This window comes from Ascaphus truei, chromosome 4 (genome assembly GCF_040206685.1).
Source record: "Ascaphus truei isolate aAscTru1 chromosome 4, aAscTru1.hap1, whole genome shotgun sequence".
Lineage (NCBI taxonomy): Eukaryota > Metazoa > Chordata > Amphibia > Anura > Ascaphidae > Ascaphus > Ascaphus truei.
This window is the reverse complement of record NC_134486.1, coordinates 246,928,787-246,954,037: the sequence shown is the minus strand read 5'-3', so window position 1 is coordinate 246,954,037 and position 25,251 is coordinate 246,928,787. Positions and strand designations below refer to the sequence as shown.

Genomic DNA, 25,251 nt, shown 5'->3' with positions numbered 1-25,251 from the left:
CAATGACAGAGGGGGGATAACAGAGAGAGGAGAAGAACGATGGGGGGAGAAGGACAAAATAAAGGGCAGAGAATGACAAAGAGAGGGGGGAATGACAGAGAGAGGGGGGAGGGAATGACAGAGAGGGGGAGAGAATGACAGAGAGAGGGGAAAGGTAATGGGAGAGGGTGTGGGGGAGAGAGAATGAGAGAGGGAGTGGGGGAAAGAGAATGTGAGAGGGAGTGGGGGAGAGAGAATGTGAGAGAGAGAGTGGGAGAGAGGTTGGATGGGGAGGAGGAGAGAGAGAAGGGGAGAGTGATTACGAGAGAGAGGGGACTGAGAATGGCAGGGAGAGAGGGGGAGAGTGACATGGTGAGATGGGGAATAAAAATGAAAGGAAGAGAGGGGGAACAAGAATGACAGAAAGAGAGGGGGGTAATATGCGTGTTAGAAAAAAATCTATTAGGTATAACATTTTAATTTTTCAAGGAAGGTAGTGCAGGGGGGGGCAGATGAATACTGTAAGTAGAAAACTTACACTTGAGTTTGTTATAAAGGAGAGAAGACATGGAAGGGAAAGGATTATGACGGAAGAAATGTTGTTAGTAGAGGTACTAGCGTTGAATAAATTAGATGAATGGAGGGTAAAATCGATGTTTGCCTTCTTACAAAGTGTTAGCAATGCAAACTTTACTGGAGCTGTAAAAATGGCATACCGTGAACCAAAGGATATACAGTATGAAGCATTCTGAATCAAATAAATACAATTTCGGATCCATTTTAATTATAGAATACTGTTTGCTTGTGCATGTGATGTGGTATGATATTTTGTAACTCCTAGTAATGAATTTATTTATTCTCTAATTGTAGAACATATGAAGGCTAATATATCGAAAGAAGAATTTCCAAAAGCAGTTCAAGGTAAATAACATGCAGTTTCCATTGTTAATGTGTTCTTCACATCTTTAGGCTCCATAATGATAGAATGCTCATATCAATGGCATAACAGCACCATCTGATGGTTTGCTTGTATATTGAAGCTATCTGGTGAGTTCAGTGCTGAACATCTCAAGCACTGCATAGTCCACACTGAAGAATGAAACATAAGCCCCTCCTCAAAAGGATGAGCAGTGGGGTAACACATTTACTTGAATGCATCATACGTTGCGCCGCTTCTAACCTAATTGAATCAGAGCCATAGATGGGATATTGTATTGGTGTAAAATAGCGTGTCATTTGACAACCAAGATCATCTACTTTAAAAGGAATATTCTTTTATCAGATAAGGTTTATTTCCCCTTTTTTGAGCTACAGTAGCAGCACGGCTGACTTCAGATTTCCTTATCATGTTATTTTTCTAAAGCAGATACTGTGTATAATATGGATGGTCTACAAAAAATGTAGCCTAAGGAGGGCAAAGAGACACGATAGCATAATATTGTCTTTACAACATTATTCATAATGCAAAATAGGAAATGCCCTTACAATCGAACATCGGAATAAGGCTCGTCAAAACAATCTGCATAGTGTGGTAGGGAACTGCTCCTTTAAGATGGTTCAGATACTGTAAGCCCCACAAATTTTTGTTACATCTTCAAACTATACAAAGTATGAATGCTACTTTATTCATAGTCATGTCCTGCCTTGTGCTTCTTTTTTATTTTGCCACAGTCATATTTGTGGGATTTCTCATAATGCTAATAAAACTGGAAGTACAGGAATAGAGGTTGCTTATCGAAAATGTTACTTTAGAACTTTTTTTTTTTTATCTGTGCCTGCATTCTGGATTTTAGATCATTTCTGTTCCATTAACTTTGACAGTTACCTGCTCAGCAAAAATAGAATACTGTACACCGCTCACAGTATGTCCTTTCTGGAGAATATGTCACCAGAAGATAACATAACCATTTACCGATGACAATGTTTTAAGCTTTCACTGAGCATACGACTTTTACGAGAATTAACTGTCTCAAACGTGATTTTTTACAAGCATTCGGAGCAGATAGAAATCATGGAATAATTCTAAATTGGCTGTGCACAAGTTTTATCATCTGAACCCTATTTTAAAATCTATTGCAGTTACCCACCTGAATAGGGCATTTTGTAATTGAACGTGTGGCACTTTCCCGTGGATAACGGTTTCTTATTTTAATTGTCTCTTACTTGTCAAAAATGTGAGTTATGACTTTGCTTTGTCAACAAATACAGTAGTGACATTCATTTAAGACACTAGGTTCGGGAACACATTTCCTTATGTGTTATTTACATTAACAACTTATAAATCAGCCGTGAAGTCCAATCATTAAGCAGACAAATGGAAACAGGTTAGAATACTGCACAGAATCAGTATTAATGTACTGAGCTGTTATTTTAATGACTCCCTAGAGCATAGTTTAATACTATTCACCTTCCTATTTGAGTTGATAGTACTGTCATCTCTCCCTCTGGATTTCTTTGATATTTCTCCAGCTTAATTGTTTTACCTACACATATAAACACCTCTTCTTAGCTGGGTCAAATATTCATTATAATTGTTCTATCCAAGCACTAATGTGTCTCATAGGAGAAGAATAAAAAGCAAAGCTCATCCATGGCAGCTTTTAGTTGTCTGTAACAAAACTGGGAGAAAGATACAGGTAGGGAAACCACCATTTGTAGATAGAACTGTTAAATTTAGAAAGCTAGGGAAGATAAACCACAATGAAATGTAATGTAGCACTTAAAGATCATCTAAAGTGTTTTGGAAGCCCACAGCATACATATAGATAAAATGATTCAGCACACTTTCAAGATCACACATACTGTACAGACAAGCAAATGAAATCTGCAACAGAGAAGAGACAGTTTGTAATTTTCCCATAAAGTAGGATATATATTATTTAAAGGGACATTTTTTACTTGGCAAACTTTTGCCAAGTGGTAGAATATTTGTGGCTTTTCTGCACATCTAATTGGGGATTGCATATTCAATAACAAGGACTTCAACTTTGCAAGCCTTGGGCACTCCTGTTTTGGCCTAGTGTAGCGAAGATGTACATAAACTAATATAGAAATGATATACAGTATAAAGTTATTTTATATGCTCCTTGGAGCTGAGATTCCATTTCTTATTGTTTTTACATGTTTTGAGGTGCTTGTTGTATTAACATTCTATATTGTCGATGTAATGGTTGGCACTGATAAATAAAAATATATAAAAAGTAGCATATAAACAGCAATCTAGATTTTGTGCAAAAACAGTGCCTGTGATGCAGTTATAATATTATAAAGCGGACTGGTATTCCAGGTAAGTAATCAAAGAGCATCCTTCTTAGTTAGGCTTATGGCTGACACAGATAGATTCTGCTTTAATCGAATGCAGAGCCTCACTAGACAGGCAGAAAAATCAGACACTTCCTAGATAAAAGTATACAATTTGTAAATAAAATGTAAAGCATTACATTGGACGGAAATCAGACGTGGCTTCAGCAAATGGTCATATATTGATGTCTGCATGATCCTTTTGCTGCACTAGCCTTTTCTTTTTTTATTATTTATGTCTAACAGCTATGACAGGATAACATAAATAACAGTTCCAGAATTCTGGCTTTGAGTTTCTGAATGACTTTAGGAAGAGAACCAAATGTTCCCTATTGAAAAGGAAATGATACAAATTAGAGAATTATTTTTTTTAATAGAAACTTACAAAGCTGTCAAAACTGAAATCTGAATACAGCACCGGTATACTGGTATATACAGTAACATAGAAAAATTAACCATTATAGTGTCAATTGTCTATTACAGTAAGATAAAGTAGAAGTGTTACAATCAGCATAGAAAATTATATATATTTATAAATTCTATATATCCATATAATCAAAATGTATGTGTATATATATATATATATATATATATATATATATATATTTATTATATATAAACTCTTATACAACTAAGGGCCAGATGCACTAAGCTCTGTTAGATCAGGGGAAATAATGTGATTTGCTGTAGCTTCCGATAACATGGTGGTAAGTATGTCTTACTCCCATGCAGACCCTGAAATAGGTTGGTGGCCATAGCGGGGTGGATGAGGAGGTTACCTCTGAACACACCTGAGATACCTGGGAAATATAATCATTTGAATATACTTTTCAAATTCAACTCAGTTAATTTCCAAGGTACACTGGCGACACACTTTATTCGAGCTCGGCTAGTCCCACGAATTCGGGTATACCCGGGTGTATTGAGGTTTGTGACTGTTTTCTGCCCGAGTGCATTGAGGTATTTTCCAAGCAGGGATTGAAGCATTTTATTCCCGCTGGCTGCAATACTGCACAGTATATATATATATATACTGCATTACAATTCATGAATTTATGCCATCTGGTAGACACGCGAAGCATTGCAGCCTATTAAATCCTAATCATTATCATTTAACAGATCAGCCGCCCGTCAGCCAGGCATGAACCCAGGCTGGGAAGGCAAACACAACGGGGCTTGTCAGAGGTGAGGAGCGGCGCATTCCAGGTATCTGCCAGGTACATACTGGGTATTTGCTCGAATAAAGTGTGTCGGTGCAGTATCTCAGGTGTGTTCACATGTATCTCTCCACGTATTTTATAGATGACAGTTTTGGGAGCTATACTGTATGTCAATGGGTACTTTACTAAAATAGTAGACTCCTCCTCATTTCCCTTCTCTTCCTTCTATTTATTTGAAAAAACATATATGTAAAGGATATTGAAAAGGTGTTTATGGCAGGAGTGGGAATAGACCTTTTTTTTTATCATTGAAGGTATATTTGACAGCGGCAGAAAAGTTTATTTTCTTCATCGTATAGTTTTCATAGTTTTACTTTATTTTAATTTATCATATTGTGTATTATTAGGAACATGTCTAAATATGAAAAATTCTCACTATAAATTATGATGAGTGCAAGTAAAACAACCAATTCTTAATCCTCTGTCATCTGAGTATTTACAAAAAATGGCTTGTTCTGTTGACATGAGGAAAATTAGGTCAAGAATGAAACTCTTAAATTATTTTGTTTTGTGTTCTGGGATATTATGATGATAAAGTACCTGCACCATAGCTTAGGAGTCTGTGTTAAATACTTGAGAAATACATGAGAACTACAAATTTTGTGAACTCTTACACAATTGTAGTGCCTATAAACCAAGTATCAAATCCGTCTGCTGAAAACTAGTCCTTTAGTGTTCAAGTTATTTGCTCCACTGACCTCTGGAATGCAAATACTGTACAGGTATGAGTATATTTATTCTGTTATATAAAGACATAATCGCACTTAGAAACACAGAATTCAGTTCCAATATTGTAGAATGTCTTTCAATTCTACAGCAATACACTGCATGATAATTAGAGATGGGTGAATTTTTTGGCGGAATCTGATTCCACAGTGGATCTGTTATACTGTATATACAGTAGATATGTATATACACTTATAGAGAAGAGACGTACGGGTAAATTCTATAAATTGTGAGATCGCCAATACGTGCGGTCTGACAAGGAAGCCCCATTAACTTCAATTATCACAGAGTTTATAGAACATACATACCCCTGATTCTCTGAATGAAATAAGGCAACACAAGATTTTTCTGACTAATTATACAGTATTAATATACTGTTGGTATACTACAGTTTACTATTATATTACTAGTTATCTATGTTGTTATTGTCCAGTTTTTCCAGTCCACATTCACCAGGCCACTGACCAGTTACCCTCCCACGACAGTGCCACCACTAGTTAAAAATAATACACATATATCTAATTGTCTCTGTCTCTGTGGCCTCTGGCTTATGGATTTGCTTAATCTATATATATATATAATAGTGATATCCATCCTCCCACAGGGCTGGGAGCGGCTGCTTTAGGTTTTGTGTATCCAACTGCGAGTTATATAGATTAGTATTACACTATTGTTATTCATTCTTCTGAACTGAGTGCAGCAAATAAGGTTCTGTTTGGATGAATCTTATACACATGTGTATGTGATTACACTGAGTGCACAAAAGGGTGAAAGTGCGCAGCTAAAACATGATTAAACAGTGAATATAGAAACAGTGCAGTGTGAAAGTTTAAATAAACAATAAATTGACCTTGTCGGAAATAACACTAATGTGACGTCTGCAGCCTTTCTTGAGGGGTGGCTCGACACCCCTAGGGCTATAGAAAAAAACAAAAAAGACAGGGCGCACAACGCACATAGTGAAGCACAATTAAAAGATAATTTTACTAAAAGATTAAAGGTTCTGCATACATCAATATAATGAAAATCAATCAGGGGATTAGTGGGGTTACCACACGGAAGAAATTATCACAGCTCTCCACTGGAACGGACGCGAGGCACTGGATACCAGCAGACCACATCCAAGGTAGCAGCTTCCGTGAGACCTTCAGTCAGGGTAACCAGATGTTGGGGACCGCTGAAGAGTCCCGTGTAAAAGTCCCGTTATGAGGCTCAGAAGCCTCCGTCAGTCCTACAGCAATGCAGCTCCAACAGCACGCCGCTCAGACCCGTGGTGCGCCTTCTGATGATGTCACGACACTCTCCTTCTCACATGGAGCGGGGGAGAGAGCGCATCGGCGAACAACACACAGGGCAGGCAGAGTAGCAATAGTAAACACCCGTACCGACAGGCAGTGAAGCAGGGGACCGGGAGGCACAAGCCAAGAATATACTTGACAAACAGTATGGTCAGATAGATGAACAATCCAACAATCCAACTAGTTTCGTAACACACGGTTACTTCATCAGGGATTACAAAATGCTGAGGAGGTACACATTATTAAATACCCAGCAGCCTCCAATCAATGATTAGAGCATCATATTACAACACACGGCATTTAGGTAACACATGAATATTCATTAGTAAACCACAAGCAAAGTGTGCAGTTAAAGAAACAGAACATCATAAAACTTACACAATAAAAATACATAATAAAAATACATAATACATATGGAGAAAGTAGCTGAAAGAAAAAAAGCCACAGTTAGAAAAAAGCAGGTGTAGTTATAACACATTCAAAGGAGTCTCAAATAGTTAAATAAAGATCAATATAGGGACCAGATGTCTATATCTTCGTTTAACCCCTTAGGGCTCAAAGAGCCTAATTTGTAGATCCATAGAGTTTCTTGATAGGAGAGGTGTTTGATTCTGTCACCTCCCCTCCTATCTTTAGGAACTACTTTAATGCCTTTGAACATTCATTTAGAGGGATCTTTATTATGATAAATAGCAAAATGGCGTGATAAGCTATGTTTTCCATAACCATTTCTTATATTTCTAACATGCTCCTGCATACGGATCTTTAGACACCTCTTCGTACGGTCTACATATTAAACACCACAGTCACAGTTAACCAAATAAACCAAATGAGTAGTATTACAATTTATAAATGAATCGATGGCAAAGCTCTCACCATTCACAAAAGACTTAAATGTCTTCTTCTCAGGGTGTAGGTGCTTACAAATCGAGCACCACCCACATTGAAAATTACCAACAGGTTTATCGCTTATCCAGGAGTTAGGGTTACATTTAGCCTGAACAAGGCCCATATCACTAGGGGCTAGTGTATTTTTTTAATTTTTTGCCCTCCTGTAGATGACCTAGGACTGGGTTATTACACAAAATGGCCCAGTGCTTTTGGACAATTCTTTCTATTCTCTTATTAACTGAATTAAAGGTTGTGATGAAAGGTACCTCTATCAAATTGCTCTGGTCATTCAAACATTCCTTGCTCTTAGGGATTAGCATAGTATGTCTATCCATCTGTCTAACTTCATCAAGATCTTTACATAAGCTAACTCTAGGATACCCCCTTTCCAGGAATGTATCCATGAGAATTTGAGCCTGATCCTCAACTACAATTACAGTTCCCCACTACAGTTACGTTTGATCCTGATGAATTGGCCTCTGGGTATATTAGCAATCCATGATTTCTTGTGATTGCTATTAGCCATTAGCAAATTATTGGCATCAGTTTCTTTAAAGAACACTTTAGTGGACATGTGACCATCTTCCTGTGCTGTCAGTTTTAAATCTAGAAAACTGATGCTAACGGGATCAGTGGTAGTGTAAAGATTAAATTCTTATTATTATTATTCGGATAGGCAAGGAAAGAGCCTATGGAAGAATCATCCCCCTCCCAGACGCAAAGAATATCGTCGATAAAACGACGCCAGATAATAATATGCTGTCTGTAGGGGTTGTTGTTCCAAATGCTCTGAGATTCCCATTGCCCCATATACAGGTTTGCGAAACTGGGTGCAAATCTTGTGCCCATTGCAGTTCTGCAAACCTGTATAAAAAATTCCGAAAGAAACATAAAGTAGTTGTGGGTAAGTGTAACACGGGAGTTATCCCTGTTCAGGTAATGTGCCTCTAATCCAGCAGTGTGGTGGTTAACTGCTGGTAGTCAATTAACAAACACCACCTGCCTGATTAGATTGCTTAGAAAAGCCTGTCTTTTGAGACAGGAAGAGAGACTCCTTAGCTCACACCTGAGCTGAACTTGGAGACCGAGCAGAGATTCCTTAGTCCACAACTGGGATGAACCAAGGAAGGACAGATGTCTTGAGCGACAAGCTGACCCCAAGACAAAGGGGACAAGATTCTAACCTGGAGCCTGACATTTCCTGTGCACACAAGGGTGCGGTTCCAAGAGAGCAGAGAAGCTTCCCCTACAGCAGCCCAGCTAACAGATAAGACTTTAATTTATAAGACTTTTAATATCTGTTCATTTCATGCTATATGTTTGGGGCTGGGAGACATGCTTATCTAAAGGGAGTGGTGGATTGCATAGTATTTCACTAGAAATACTCCCAAGTGAATAGAAGCTTTGTTTACCCCTTGTTTGGATGGTTTCCTGATGTTAAGGAAACAGGCGCAATAAAAGCCTTATTTAATTTCACCATAACCAGTCTCCCTTGCATACCTCTGTGAGCGTCCGCCTACATATGGTGTCCGAAGTGGGACGAGAGGTGGTCTTTGAAGTTAGAAGGGACCGGAGCTGGCTGTGAATTTTTTTTTGTGCTTTTTTGTCTACAAACAGTCTGAGCAACATAAACAAAAAAAATCTCATGCAGCAGAGACCAGAATTAAAGTGATACACACCCAGGCAGGAAATCTAACCTGCACTGAAACTTACAAAACCACAGATGGACTCTTTTCCCCAATCCCAAGAGAAGAGAGAGAGAGACTGCTGAAGCAGGTAAACCTTATTTGCCTATCACAATAAAGTGTAATATGGTCAGTGAAATAGGGGGTTTGCCTTCCAGCCATAGTCAGGGTTCAAGAAGTGAGTTAGCCCTTAAAGGGATAGGCGTTTGTTGTTTTCAAATGTTTAGCTGAAGCAGTGAATACAGATAGTGACCCACGAGCGGTACTGATTCTGCAAGTAAAGGCTGCCACACCGCATAGGACTACCAGTTGTGAATGGAATATATGCAGAAAAATATGAAAATTGATGCAAGACTGTGCTGAAGCAGGGGAATTTTCAGTAAACAAGTGCTGAGGGTAAAATTGCCTACTAAAAAAAAAAAAAAAAGGAATTGCTGAGCTGTGTAAAAGGTATCCCAAAGTGTGAAGAGTGAATGTCATAATACCCAAAGTTGAGACTGAACTCAAGCAGAAAATCACATTATTTGACTGAAGCAGAGAGATTGCACCTAGCAAGTAAATGGTGTAGAGCAAACAGAAGTTTTTACCTAGCAACTGCACATCCAGCATACCTAATGAGAGATTAAGCCTAGCAAGTAAATGGTGTAAAGCAAATATACTTTTTTACCTAGCAACTGCACATCCTGTATACCTGATGAGAGAAAATGTGTGCACAGTACTGCTGATATTGTAAACTTACCCAAGAGAGAAAAAAAAGTCTACAAAGATGCCTGGGAGAGCTACGACCTCTACAAGCAAAATAGGCCCACCTGTAGGACTACCACAATTGGGAGTTCTAGCAAATATAGTGGCAACAGCTGCAATAGCGCCTCCTGAGGTCAGGAAGAAAATTACACCTGATAGCCCCAAAATGGAGGACAAGATGCAGCGTTCCTGTAATGAATCCTACCCCATGGAAGAGTGGCCCTTCCAGTCCGATGAGGAGGAAGACATCTCTTATGGGGAACTCAAACCGAGTCACACCCACAAAACACCCCAAGAATGGTGGGGGTGCCTGAAATCGGTACGAACCGGAAAGACCGCTCCCTATGATGACAAATATGATCGGCAGGAGAAAGACGGGAGCAGTGGATCACCGAATATTTCCGTCAGCTGTTACAGTTGCAAGAAAAGCCAGGTGGATCCAGTGACGCTGTTAAAATTTCGAATGAAGATGGAGACCCCAGTATCCCTGAGGGGACGGTGTCATCCAAAACAAAAAGGCGAAAAAAGAAAAGCGGTTCTTCACTTACCGTGGAAGGAACAGACACGTCCGCAGATCCTGTGGAGAAAAAGGGGGACCGAGATGCCCTGCAGCCTAGAGAAAATGGATAATTTGTCCCGCGGTTAACCGAATATCCAGAGGGCCCAAGGCAGAAGTCGTGTACCTCAAAGAAGTGTCTGTCCGGTGCCAATAGTGAGGAACCCCCAACCAACCATCCCAGGGAAGCGGAGCCGGAACCAGTGAGTGTCGATCCCTTGACCAGCCCTGAGGATGCCCTGAAAAATGCCAGGCGTGACTGTGATCAGCTCCTGGAAAAAAACGTAAAGCTACAGAAAGATGTGCTCACAATGTACTCTTTGGCAGGACAGAATTGAACGATCTCAAGACTGAGCTAGATACTGCAAACGCTACTATTTCCGCCATGGATGAAAAGCAGAGCCAATCTGATATAATGATGGCTAAGCTGAAGCAGAAATATGAGGAGGCACTGAAGCAGATGGCAGTCTTCAAGCAAGAGGTTCACACTCCGCATAGAGCTGAATGCCTCACAACAGAAGGTCAACAGTGTCCAGACAGACGTAGACGTATCTCAAAAAGAGGTTCATACACTCCGCAGAGCACTGGATGCTTCACATCATGAGACCAACAGCTGTCGCACAGACCTGGAAGTTTCCAGAAAGGAACTACACAGTCTCACTGAGGAGCTAGACATTTCTAAATAAACGATTGTCAATCTTAATACAGATCTCCATGTCTCTCAGAAGGAGCTTCAGACCCTCAACCTAGAGAAGGAAGTCTCACACCAGGAGACTGTCATTCTCAAAGCAGATGTGCGTAAATGGAAGGAGGACTGCAAGGTTGCCCTGAATAGTATAGAGACTGAAAAAGGAGAAAAATTAAGATTAAAAAGAAAAAACTTAAAACTCAAAGAAGAAAATTTTCATTTGACAAACGACGTCAAGGAAAAGAATGAAAAGCTGCACGAGCTTAAAGAAATAAATAGACTTTTGGAAGGTGAGAAGTTTGAAGCAGAGCACCGACAGCAGAACAAACTGCAAGGTCTGCATACGCACCTCGAGAAGGCTGAGGAGAAGCAGCGAACTCTGCAGGAAGACAATCTGCAGGCTGTTAAAGAAATTCAAGTGCTGCAGGAACGTCTGATTACTCAGTATGTCCCCGCAAAGCAGCATGAGAAACTGAAGGCTACCCTGAGCGTCACCAAAGCATCGCTAGAGGCCAAGCTTAGAACCCAGGTGACCCGGCACAAAAGGGAGCACAAGAAGGTCCAGAAACTAAAACAAGTTACTGTGGCCCGAGCAAAGAAATTCATAGTGCTTCACAATGCAATAAAAATGTGGAAGCAAGCTCAGAGAAAGCAAAGCGTGCAGATAAATTCCCTGAGAAGAGACTTGCAAGTCGTACTCAAAAAACAGGGATCTCTCGCGGATGAGATGAAAGTTCTACAAGGACAAATATTGACCCTGACTAAGCGTCAGTGTCCCACAGCCACAAAAACCCGTAAAGACAAGGGTACAGTGAGAGCTGGGAATACTGCTTGTCTGAAAGACAAGGTTGCAATAATTGAACCACCTAAACAAGCACTAGCAAAATCTTCAGCCACCCAAAAGGCAATAAAAGAAGGTACACGTGCTGAATCAAAACCAGAAGAATCCTTAGCTGATGAAGCTGAAAAGATGGGACATTCTCTGGAAGTGGGTGTGGAATTACAACTTAATCCCAAAGAGGCTGAACTAGCAACCCCATTGAGTGGGAAAAGGCATGAGAGACAGCTTCAAGAGCAGAAAACTCAAAGGGCTGTTTTTAAACGCTCTGCAACTACTGCCATACAGTCTGCCTACAATAAGACGAGCACCCGACGCGAAGGAAATCTCATGACCGCGGACAGAGCAAAAAGACTGTACTTAGAAAAAGTCCTCCTCGAGCGACTGAGGAGTGCTGATCTCAAGCACCTTCGGGAGGAGACACGAATAAACTGGAGAAAGGGCTCCAATCCCAGCAGAACTGAGGGTTCTCTTCCTCCATCCACTCTCATTCAAGTCACAGAGATATCTAGAATGAGAGTGGAAGGATGGGCTTTGGACGTGGCAAGCCCGAGCTTCCAACAAACAGGGGAGGTATGTAACAGGGGAGTTATCCCTGTTCAGGTAATGTGCCTCTAATCCAGCAGTGTGGTGGTTAACTGCTGGTAGTCAATTAACAAGCACCACCTGCCTGATTAGATTGCTTAGAAAAGCCTGTCTTTTGAGACAGGAAGAGAGACTCCTTAGCTCACACCTGAGCTGAACTTGGAGACCGAGCAGAGATTCCTTTGTCCACAACTGGGCTGAACCAAGGAAGGACAGATGTCTTGAGTGACAAGCTGACCACATGACAAAGGGGACAAGATTCTAACCTGGAGCCTGACATTTCCTGTGCACACAAGGGTGCGGTTCCAAGAGAGCAGAGAAGCTTCCCCTACAGCAGCCCCGCTAACAGATAAGACTTTCATTTATAAGACTTTTTATATCTGTTCATTTCATGCTATATGTTTGAGGCTGGGAGACATGCTTATCTAAAGGGAGTGGTGGATTGCATAGTATTTCACAAGAAATACTCCCAAGTGAATAGAAGCTTTGTTTACCCCTTGTTTGGATGGTTTCCTGATGTTAAGGAAACAGGTGCAATAAAAGCCTTATTTAATTTCACCATAACCAGTCTCCCTTGCATACCTCTGTGAGCGTCCGCCTACAGTAAGTATAAAATTAATAGACTTCAAAATAAATTCTGTATTCCAATGATGTAGTGAGGTGTCAGCCTCTAAAAAAAGATCTAACTGCCTGGAGTCCTTTATCATGTAGAATGTGAGTATAAAGAGCCTACACATCACAGGTAATCCATTTATATGTGCTCTTCCACTCAAAATCCTGAAAAATGTTCAAGACAGTGGATGTATCCTTTAAATGAGAAGGCAACATACTCACATAAATCTGCAGGAAAAAATCCACATACTGTGAAAGATTCGCAGTAAAGGAATCTATTCCCGAGATTATAGGATGCCCAGGTGGATTCGTGATGGACTTGTGGACCTTTGGCAAGTGATAAAATATTGGTATTTTAGGAGAGACAGAATCCACCTGGGCGTCCTATAATCTTGGGATTCATCCGTCTCAGCTCACGTGGTACAGGAACTACGGCGGCCGAATAGCCCAGACACCAGAGCAAAGACGTCAGTCCAGGAGTATCCTGGAGCATGATCGGTGGAAGTTTGAGTACAGCCAAAACTACCCATTATCCCATCCGAGGTGACGGAGAGAGGTCAGAACGGCAGCACATCTAACAGCTAAGCTGATTTACAGCGCTAGCATCCGTATGCAGGCGGAGGACGGCGTAAGATCTGGACGTCAGCGTGGTGCATGGGCTAGTCCCATAAATTGCTTATTTTTATCTTACAAAGTGTGAGTTGGCAGTCGTCTGTTCATGGCAAATTAAAACCCTTTATATTTGATTTTACACAAGGATCGGGCGCTTTTTCTTTCTTCTTTTTTCTAATATATATATATATATATATATAAAATTATGTATTTTTATTTGTACAACAAGTAGTACTATAATTATAAAGTACATTTATTTGGTACCATCTAGTGAAGTGCCTGGTGGTGTCTGGCTGGCTTGGGACTCATGGGGGGCTGTGTGTGGGAACTGGAGGACACCTGTGTGCTGCTGTATATAGCAGCAGATCATCTGAGTCTATCTGACCGTAGTCTAGCTTGCAGCAAGACTAGTATAGCACTAGCATATATAACAAATGAAGTTAACAAATAGTAACAACATGTCTAACAGTAATAGCAGTTTGAGCGGTTTGAAGAAACATTTTGAAAGTAGACGTGGAGGAGCAAGAAGTGGTGGACATAGTTTTGGTCATTGGGTGGTGATGATAAATCGGATAAAGTTAAAAGTTATTGTTAAATCGGTGAAAGGTGCTGCTGGTCTGCTTACAACTCATAGCAAATATAAGCAGGACAATTACACTGTCACTGAATCCCAATCTCACTGCAGAAGGTACCTCCCCCGCCTAGAGAATTAACCTCCAGTTAACAGATTTAAAATGGGAATGAGAAGTTTAAATCATCTTAGAGCCCCAGCTACAAGTACCAGGAGTCCTTTTGAAACTAAAATTGCTAATGTAGAGAAGCATACAGTGTATTATTAAGAATGTTAATGAAACGGCCAGATGCAGGGAAAAAACAATCTATGCCAGAAAGTGTTTTGGTTGGTACTCCTACAATATATCAGTGATTGAATGAGATAGAAAGTTATTACATAGTGATATATCCCAGTATATTTAGAGTGCTATACTGTATATATAAAGTTTAATGCATTAAATCAGAGTGCAATTACTCCCAGACAATGGGCTTTATACGTGAACACAAGCACACATGTAAGTAAAAGAAGTGAAATAATCAAATAAAAAGTGCAACAGCTCCTTTGCTCAAACCCTAAAACAGGGAACCATCTCCATCTTTCTCTCTTTCCAAAGCAAAGGGGAGCACAGGGAGGCACAGAAAAAGGAGGAAACACAAAATAGCACAATCATGATTAAAACATGTTTACAGTATGTGGTAGAGTCTTTGAGTTCTTCTGAAATGTCTACTCAGATTCTTTTCAATAAAATAATCGCATGTCCCAAACTGTGGCAAGTTCTTTTTCTGTGTATGTATTTCGGTTGGTAAGGATGATCTCAGGGAAATAGAGAAACAAAGCACAATAGTGTACTGTAGACCGTACAAATTTTTTTTTATTTCTCTTAAAAAATCTTCAAATGCACACTTGCACTATGTAATGTTTTAAAAGAATGTACAATCAAATAAAGCAGAATCCCTCACATCACAGACAAGCTGAAATCTCACTGCCTCCCTGGGTAATGGCATAAGATGTGATGATCTAGTCTGTGCTTCCGATATCATCCAGTAAGGAACTGGAACATGTCTGACTCTATTTTCCTGAGCTCAACGCGTTTCACTGCAAGGTAGCTTCCTCAGGAAGCTTTCCGAAACCACAATTACTGTTCCATCTCTCAGTAACACATGGGAGGGAGGACACCATGACATACTCTTGTTTTGTTAACATTTTGCTCAGAATAATTATTACCCTATGAACACTAAGTTAGCACTCTTTTGAGTGTTATATCTTTTAGAATCAATGCATTGTCCACTCCACTGCCACCAGTCGTAGCATTGAGTGACTGACTGAATTAGTTCAGTAATTCATTAAAAACAAATAATTAACACAACAGGTCAGTGGCAGACTGTCTAAGATAAACTAAAATTAGCTAAGTTTTGTGGCTGCATAATTAGTCATAGTGTTGAACTTACTTGCTTTTTGTGTGTTGTTCATCCATCACCACCACATCACCATAAACATCATCAATATCTTATTGGCAAGGCGTGCAAATATGGCATCATGAATGATGAGATGTTATATATTATTTTGACTGACCATCTACTGGGGACCTAAACAAGTCAGCACCCACAGTTCCAGAACATAACATCTACGGTGGAATTGACATCTGCAGGCCGGCCAGCAGTCACCATCTATGATAGCAGTTTTCACAGTGCTTGAATTGCTTAACATTTGTTTGTCCTAAAACCAGTTACTTAAAAGAGTGGAGGTTCTCAATAAGCAAGGTATAGAAAAATGTCAACAAGAGATAATTTAATCAATAATTATTTACTGTGGATAAGGTAAATATATAAGGTCCACAAAAAGGGCCAGTGCAAGGGTATTTGGCACCCTAGGCGAGCCTTCAAAGTGTGCCCCACCCCTCTCCCTACTATTTTCTCTTCTCCTCTTCTCATTCTCATTCTCTCTCACCGTCCCTTCTTTTCTTCTAAGGCAAAGTTACTTGCCAACAAAATCTGTTGCCCTGACACAGGTTGAGCAGTAGTAGGAGCAACAGGTTCCTGGGCATGTACTGTACACAACCAGGGTTCCAACAGTGACACTACTATTTGTACTTCTACAACTGGTACCATGAAAATCCACTAGTACACTGACTGCTGCCTTTGCTGTTCTGCCCTCACTGCCAACTGAGCCTGAGGAAAAATTCATCCTCCGTCTCACAGGAGGGACAGGAGCAGGACCCTTCCTGCCCTGACTGCCACCACTCATAATAAATGTGTGTGCCAAATAGATAGAAAGTGGGTGTGGCAACATACATGCTTTTGGTTTCGGACTCGGCACAATCCGGGTAACGGATTCCAGATGCAGATTCCGCAGAACCCTATGAATTATTTTCAGATTGGATTGCACCCTTATAGCCGGAAATGTGAGTGGAACGCATATTGACAGGTTCACCCATCTAAAATGGTAATTTAATAGGTATTCAATTATACTGTTGGCTTGAAAGCCAACATATGAAAAGAGAAAAAGTAAATTTAATGTAATACATAATGCAGATCTTTAGTACTTTGGGCAGATCTAGTTAGGGGCTAACTAAATAGAGAAATAATGTCTGGAGTCCACCAAAATATAATTTTAAATATATAGACATCATTATTTCTTGAAAATAGAAAGCTATTGGGAGAGACAAGGATTTCACTGGAAAATAAATATTAAAAATAATTTAAAATTCAATAAACTACTAACTGATATCTATTTTACATTTCAGCTAAAGCAGCAAAACAAGAAGAAAGGAAGGAAGGTATTTTAATGCATGGATTTTTCTGCAATGCTCATATAGTTGCTTGAGTTGGAATAATGCTCACGACATTACCTGAAAGATTGAGTTCCATAGTTTCCATTGTTTGCGATAGGTACTTGTTATGCTTGCATCTAGCATGCTCTATTTTTGGATAGATGATATAAATGTGGCAAATAAAGAAAGATTGGATATACAATCTAACAAAATGGAAGAGACTGCCAAAAATAAATGAATCAGGCACCACCTTTGTCCTCATCTTTCTTATGAAAAATGTCCTAGCCACATTATTGGTCCTTTATGGCTTTATTGCAGTGGTTGTAATGACCTTCCATTGGATTAGCATGCAAATACTTAATGGGTGTTGTCACATGTGGTGAAATGAAACTTCAAAAAAACACTTACTATTTAAGTATTTGGCTTAATTCGTTTTGCAACCTAAACTTTTTGCAGATATTAGAAACAGAAAAACATTAAACATGCAGAATACAAAACAAAACAGTGTAAAGGGAACTCCTAATTAGATAAAGTGATATGTGGTATATTAGTATAGTGATTGTTAATAGTGAATAAAAGTGATTACAATAATACGAATGTGATATATATATATATATATATATATATATATATATATATATATATATATATATATATATATAGATATATATATTGTGAAAAAAGTGGTTAAAATGAGAAAAAAAACTGCAGTTTAAAACCCCTTTTTCATAATTTGTTCCCAAATCCTACCATATGTAGAAATCTTCAGAAAGCCTGGGGAGTGCAGGTACTGAGAAAGGAAAAATAAAGATACAATAGTGCAATACAGTCTTTCCAATGATATTGTGATGAGTAATCAGGTGTAGGAATTGCACTGACATTCTATAATTATCAGATAGGCATACAGTATAAACATTGCAGCAAGGAACAGGTAAAAGATATTTTTTTTCCCACGGTTCAAGGTATCTGAGAGTAAAAGAAAGAGGAATATGATGGTGCAGATAATCAAAGTAATTGCTGATTTATAATTAAAACGGAACAGAGTGTGCACTCACACTCTCCCAAAATTAAAACAGCAGATCAGACAAAACTTCTGAGAAGAGAAAATGGGGAGAGACTGAGTCTCAGCGATCTCACTGCGGCAGCTCCTAACGAAGCCGAAGGCGAAACGCGTTGAGCTGCAATCCTTGGAGACGTTCTATATAGATCAGAGGCATCTTTTTGGGCAGTGTATTGTTATTTACTTATTTTTGCTTAGACTTATCCCTTGTGAGATAGATTTACAATGATGATTTGTGCATTAAAAATACTGAATTACAACAGTAATTATATTTATATAGAGATTTTAAATAGGAAAGATATTTCTGTTATGGTGTGCCTGCACATTTGTTTTGGAAAAACACAGATGCATTTGCCAATGAGATATGTGCAGTTATGGTCTGCAGGTTGCAGACAATGCAACAATGTTTTTGTGAGAATATTTATATTTTTAAAAGTACCATAAACTACCACAAAGATATAATAACACATTTATTAAACCTAAGCTAATAAACCATTGAAGCTGAAAGCTGGCTTGACAAGTTTCTACTAATGAAAAGAGACATCTACAATGACAGAGAGCATGTTTCTAATTTCTTCAGAGCTGGAAGAAAACGTTTTTTACATTGAAAAGGTTCATGGACGAGTTTCCAACCAACATCATTTTAATACCAGTAGCCGATAATTCTAAGGGGCCTATTCTAGTAGCTCCGAAGTGTGACAAACCACTTCTAAAGTGCCCTTTAGAAGTGGATGGGCAGGCTTTGCTATTCTGTAAGCCCTTATCGCATGTCCAAACTGCATCTAAACGACGTTTTTAGCTTCTCTCTTGCTCTGACAATTCAATCGGTTTGCCAAAAAAAGTGCATTTTTTGCCCACAACTGCTACTCTAGTAGCTCCGTTATGCAAATCGCTTCTAAAAACTCGCCTTTTTTTAACACCACCTAAATGGTGGCGAGAATAGGATTGGAAGTTACATGCAGAGCCTGAAATACATAATGGGACATTTGGCCGCGGCCATTTAGCTGTGACCAAGTCTTTGCAGACATACTCACCGCAGGACTTTCTCGCCATCGCCATCTCGCTGCTGGGACACCTTGCTGCCGCCGCCACCATGTTTAAAGATACCATGATCATGTTTAAAGCCGCCGTCGCTGACGTTTTTAAATGTCCTCAGGAGTGCACGCACGCCCCTCTGTGTGTGCGCCCTCCGTTCCGACACAAGACACATTTAACATTACTTGAGCGCCACTACCATTTCATTTATAAATGACCCCTGTGTAGATTTTGTAACTACCCATGCTAAATGCGCACTACCCACCAGCGCTTAATAAATTATTAAAAGTGAAATCATGTACAATAAGCACTAGTGGGTGGTGCGCATTTAGAAGGAGTAATTTAAAATGTGCACAAAGGTAATATAAGAATGAAATGGGGGCAGCGGGGATCGAGTAATGTAAAAATGCGTCCTGCCGTTGGAGCAGCGGGGCATGCTTGCGCTCCTGATGACATTTTATGATGTTGACTTTAAACATGGTGGCGACGAGGTGCACCAGTGGTGCGATGGCGAGATGGCCCTGTGGTGAATAGTCTCAACGGCTACTTGCGGGGTGGCGGAACGCACGCGGCAATTTGTTTGCAGTCAAATAGCCACGGCCAAACGTCCTAGACCTCTGAAATATGGGTTTGGCTGAGAAAACAAAACCTATGTCAGGCTGGGGGTGCAGTTATCAGCACCTCAAGTCATTCCGCTGCTAAAGCAAGTGCAAACCGAGCGGATTAGCTGTTAAACAGTGCGGGTTGTCACTTATTTTTAGATGCGGTTTAGAAGAAATTGTTTGCATTTGAGCATGCCAAAATGTCGTTTGGCAATGACAACTTCGGAGCAACTAGAATAATCCCCTAAATCTGTCAGTTTTACTCCCCACAAAAAAAAAACACAACTGTTGGAGATATTCAAGAAATCTAATTCAGATTTCAGTATTAAGATCAATCCTTGGCTGCCTGTGTTTTTTCCATTGTGCAGACTCCTTTTGTGTTATTGAGGTGTAAATTAAAGTGGTAACTCAAAGTCACAGTGTATGGGTAGGGACCTAGCATGTCCTTATCTGCGTTAATCTTGCCATTATATTCTGCTTTCTGAGGCATTGTAAAGAGAGTGTTACAATGTTTTCTTTTATAATTTCTTTTATTACCATGTGGCATTTGAACATATTATAGTCATTTTCTCTACAGGGAACGTTCTTATATAATGATGGGGGAAAGGATACAATGCTTTTCCTGGAAACTCACAATGAGATACAGTATACATTGTAAAATAATCAATAATTCAGAACTGACATTAATAATGCAACATTTCATAACCATAAAAGTGCACATTTGAGGAGATAAGGGAATGCATCAGTTATTCTCCAGTTTTTGGTGAAAAAAATATTTGATGTTATTTTTCTCATAAGAATGATGGTTTTTTTTCACTATTACAGTAAATCTTGTGATTTTTCCACCCCACTGTAAAACCAGGTGTCATTCAATCTGAAAACCCCCATACAAGAAAAATATCTACATGACCTTAAAAACAAATTGGATGCTTCAATATACTTCATAGCATTGTGATCGGTAGAAAACTGCTATTGACTTAAAACGTTTACACTTTGGAGTGTTTTGAATCAGCTCATAATTATGATAGTTTATTATTCAATGCAAAAATTAGCACACATTCTGTAAAAAAAAATAGCAGCGCAATTTTTCTCACCCATGATTCATTTTGTTTATATTTTTTATGTACAGTAATAAAAAGATGTCCACGAATCTCAGCGTAGTCCTCAAAAACACTTACTGTAACTTAAGTTCTCATTGAAATTCTGCACCAAGACCTGAGCTAGAACAAGACCTGAGCTAGAACAAGACCTGAGCTAGAACAAGACCTGAGCTAGAACAAGACCTGAGTTAGAACAATACAGCCGTTGACAAAAAGACACGTTTTACTCTTGGTCACGGTTTTGGATAAACAAATTTCAAAAATATTTGTTGTTTTAAACTAGCCAAAAATGGAATGAGTCCAAAGGTGGTGTCTATTTTATTTTAAAGAATCATCCATTTTCTAAAACAAACTATTTATAAATAAGATTTGTCTTGTAAAGGGAAGCACTACAGGCAGTTTACAAATACAATATAAAAAAAAAAATGTGCATTTGTTTACTCAGGCACTGTAGGTGTGATCTGTACTAAAACATCACAATTTACCGTTTGAATACAATCCAATTATTTTAACTGTGCATTTCAGAAAAAGGGAATATATGGATTAAGCTTTGTTTTCATCTTTTCAGCCAAAGTACCTAAGACCATTAAAAGAAAAAGTAAGACAACTGCTGTGTTGGCATTGAGCACAGCTTTATAGCTATTGTTTGGCTATACAGAATGTGTGCATCCTGTGCTAAAGCTTTTATGTCCCCCAAAAAAGTGCTAACTAAAACCTATTTAAAGCTATACGTTGCAGTCTTCAAAAACCTATATAGATAAAATGATGTTGCTATTTGCCTCTGTATGGAGAGATATTGGACAAACTGAGTTTTTATTTAATTTGGCAACAAATGAAAGTATGTAACTGTGTTTTAGTACAGTATGTTTCTATACTATATTTAAATATTTTGCTAATTTTCTATTGAATGATTGTTAATGATTGTATGCTCTAGACAGCATTTATTATCAACAGATCAACATTGTAAATATGATACAATAAAAAAATGGACGATTTCTGTACGTACTATACGGAAATCCTGTTTCTCAACTTGTGCACATTACATACATTTTTGTGCATCAGTATAATTGTTTAGTATGTTTATACACTTTCACAGTCACAGAAACATAAGTGCAAGTACTTAATAATATTCCTAATACTACTGTATCTACATTTTTCTTAACACCGGTAAAGAAATTAGAGGGCTTTTGTAACAAAGTAATTGGTGCAATTCTTGGGCATAATACTGTACAATGTGTACCAAAACAAGCAAACAATTGAGCATGAATGTACTGTATGGTAACGGAGGAAAGCATTGGGTTTCTTGCTTACTGATTATTAATAATCTAATTTCCTTGTTACTGGGATGAACCACAAACTGTTTATACTGTATCATGATTTTTAGATGTGCATATACTGTATACTCATAGCCTAGAATAAAAGAGTCTGTTTATCGATAAATTACTGTAGCAAAACTGGACATTACAGTATTTTGTTCATTTTCTGTGCTTGAAATCTGGCAGGACTTGGGATGACACTCTGCATTGCACAGCAATGAGTTGCAGACCCCTCTTAATAAAGTCGCTGTGCTTTTTGTGTTAAACTGCATTATCAATGCTGATGTAAATGTATATTTGTTATTGTTATGATAATTTCCCAATCAGTGTGACAAAGCACTTTGCTACCACTGCAATAGTGAGATCATCTCTATTTATGGTGCCGCACTTTCGGATGACACTACTCCATCATTCTCTGTTTTCCACTTATCCTACAGACGAGACAATGAGTATTCTAAAGCTTTCCTTAAACTAGCCCGGTGCTGGGTACATGCTGGGTGTAACCTGGCTAGTTTAAGGCAAATGTAAGGCATTTCTGCATTGACTAATGACCCATTGAATTAACACAGTAGGGGTCCCTGGCAGTCCCATTCAGTTTGAATGGGACTGCTAGGGACCCCCGCTGTTAATCTGACAGGCCATTAGTCAATGCAGAAATGCCTTAAACTTGCCTTAAACTAGACCCAGCATGTACCCAGCATGTACCCAGAATGTACCTGGGTCTTTTTGGCGATTGCCACTGGTTTGTGTTAGAATAACCGTCGGCACTACAGTATTCCATTTGTATTATCTCAGCTGTTATATAACATTACACCAGATAAAGGCAACTCAATAACTTAGACTGTTACATGCTTCTGGACCTTGGACCTTGTTACCTCTTACCAGCAGCAAAAAACTAAAGATACCCATAGAAGGGGCATGCCACGGCCCTTATTTTGTAAGCCGCTGATCCAGCAGTATCGCAGAGAAAGCCCAATTGAAGTCAGTGGGCCATTCCGTGCAATACTGCTGAATCGGTGGAATCGGAGCTTACAGAATAAGGACACAACTGATAGAGCATGACAAATTGGAGAAAAGGGTCAAGGCATAAAATGAAAAGGATAGTTGGGTGTAGGGAAGAATTGATAAAGACTGATGCCTCATAAAGAAACATGATGGGTTGCAGGGAAAGGGGTTGAAAATAAGTATCTCTGAAGGGAACTTGTACTATCCCTCGTAATGCTCTCGGTGGTTACACATTTCAAATGTTAAATCAGTTTTTTTGGAACATACAGATGTAGCCAATGCTATTGCAACCGTTATCGCACATAACCCGTTTCCACTGGTGTGTGTTTTAACGGGTTATTGTACAATGTGCAATTTACTTCAGAGTAGTTGTGAGATGCAAAATCGCACTATTTCAGCACCAAATTGGTCAGTCTAGTGCCTTATCGCACAATAACAGGTGCAGCAGTGGTAGGAACATCTATAATATTTCCACAATAATTTCCACATAGAGAAGATGTACTTGCAGGCTTGTGAGATAAATGCATCCTCACACAGGGCATATCTGACTTTATAAAAGAGTTACTCCCTCCCATCTTTTCCCTTAGCCCTGCTCTTCCCCTCACATTAACAATCAAAGTGAGTACAAGGAACTAGGAAGTAAGTTAATTAAAAGCAGAAAGACAGATGTTAGCCGAGAAATGTTAGAATGATGATACAAGAATGACACATAATTATGCACCATGGAAAACAGTACAAATAAACAATTAGACAGTGAAAGACAATCAGAAAATGTTCCTTCTTTCTTACATAGACCTAGATTGAAGGACGTTAAATTAACACATTGGTGTTATCGGTGTTTGACGCCAATTTTATTTATCGACCTATTTATTTCAATTATATTGCGAGTGCTAAATAGGCTTTTTACTGTGGCAACCTGATAGTTCTGTTTTTTTAAACAGAGCATGCATATGAGCATTTAGCGCCAAATTATTTATTTGCATTAAACTCTTATACCATACGATAACAGACTACCGCAAAAAAAAAAAAATCAACAATTTTCTCAACATCCCTACGCTGGTGTTGGGCCTATCTTCCCCAGTATTTAATGGACACTATGGGGCTTATGCACTAAGCACTGTTAATCCACTTATTGAGGCCTTTTCACCACAAATGCGTACTGCTATTCAGTAAGCCCCAATAAGTCAGCAATAAAAGACCTTTTCGGCAATTTTTTCCCCGAAAAAAACAAAAACAAACGAGCGGCGATAAGCTACTTATCTTCAGGTTTTCAAACTCGTGCAATTCTAGTACTGTAGCTCTGATTAGCTTATCGGGGCTAATCATGGCTCTAGAATAGAGATTTCCTCTCACAATTCTCCCACCAGGAAAAGTTGGCAGGAAGGGGGTGAGAAGCTGGCGATAAGTGGTAATAGGGGAATTAGGAAAAAAAAATGAATTTTTCCTGCAATGGGTTGATGCCTGGAGTCTCCGCAGCTGATACCCATTAATATCAGCACCAGAGGTCCCCGGCAGGAATCCCATGCAATAAAAATAAATTTACAGTCAACTTCATTACCTTTGCGGCTAACTGCTAAGGCAATGAAGGGGTTAATGAACAACAGCAGCTTTATTGGGACAGACGGGGTGAGTGAAGCGGGTACTTGGCCCTTCACTCACCCCTTTTCTCCCAATAAACATTACAATATATACTAACCACCAATACAAAACCCAGCCCCCACATAATAAAAAAAAAAAATTATACACAGGATTGATACCAGAGGCCGGCGTGGTCCCACTTACCCCTGCCATCATAGTTATCATATCCCCTCTTAGACTCTTAGCCTCTTTTCTAATGTATAAATAAATGTAAAAATGATTGCAAAATGTAAATAAATGTAAAAATAAAATGTAAAAATAAATGTAAATAAACATGATTTAGCTACCCTCTCCTCGTAAATTAGATTGTCCATCCCCTTTTTTAATCGCTAATGTGATTAAGGGCTTAGGGGCCATTAGATTGTTTTTGTTGTATTCTTTCTGGCAAAGGAGGACATGGACCTGCAGTATGTAGATGAGGACGCCCTTCATGATGGC

At 39.1% G+C, this 25,251-nt stretch overlaps 1 protein-coding gene across 50 annotated transcripts in view; it reads left to right on the top strand.

Annotated features, from left to right (window-relative positions):
• The window catches only part of TRDN (triadin), a 798,289-nt gene that overhangs the window by 328,683 nt on the left and 444,355 nt on the right, over window positions 1-25,251 (top strand). For 49 of the 50 annotated variants that reach the window (XM_075597200.1, XM_075597198.1, XM_075597218.1 and 46 more), the window contains 3 exons: window positions 850-900; window positions 17,031-17,063; window positions 21,423-21,452. In XM_075597200.1, coding sequence (XP_075453315.1) covers window positions 850-900; window positions 17,031-17,063; window positions 21,423-21,452 — 114 coding nt within the window. The remainder of the gene's footprint in view (window positions 1-849; window positions 901-17,030; window positions 17,064-21,422; window positions 21,453-25,251) is intronic. The other variant, XM_075597197.1, reaches the window with a different exon arrangement.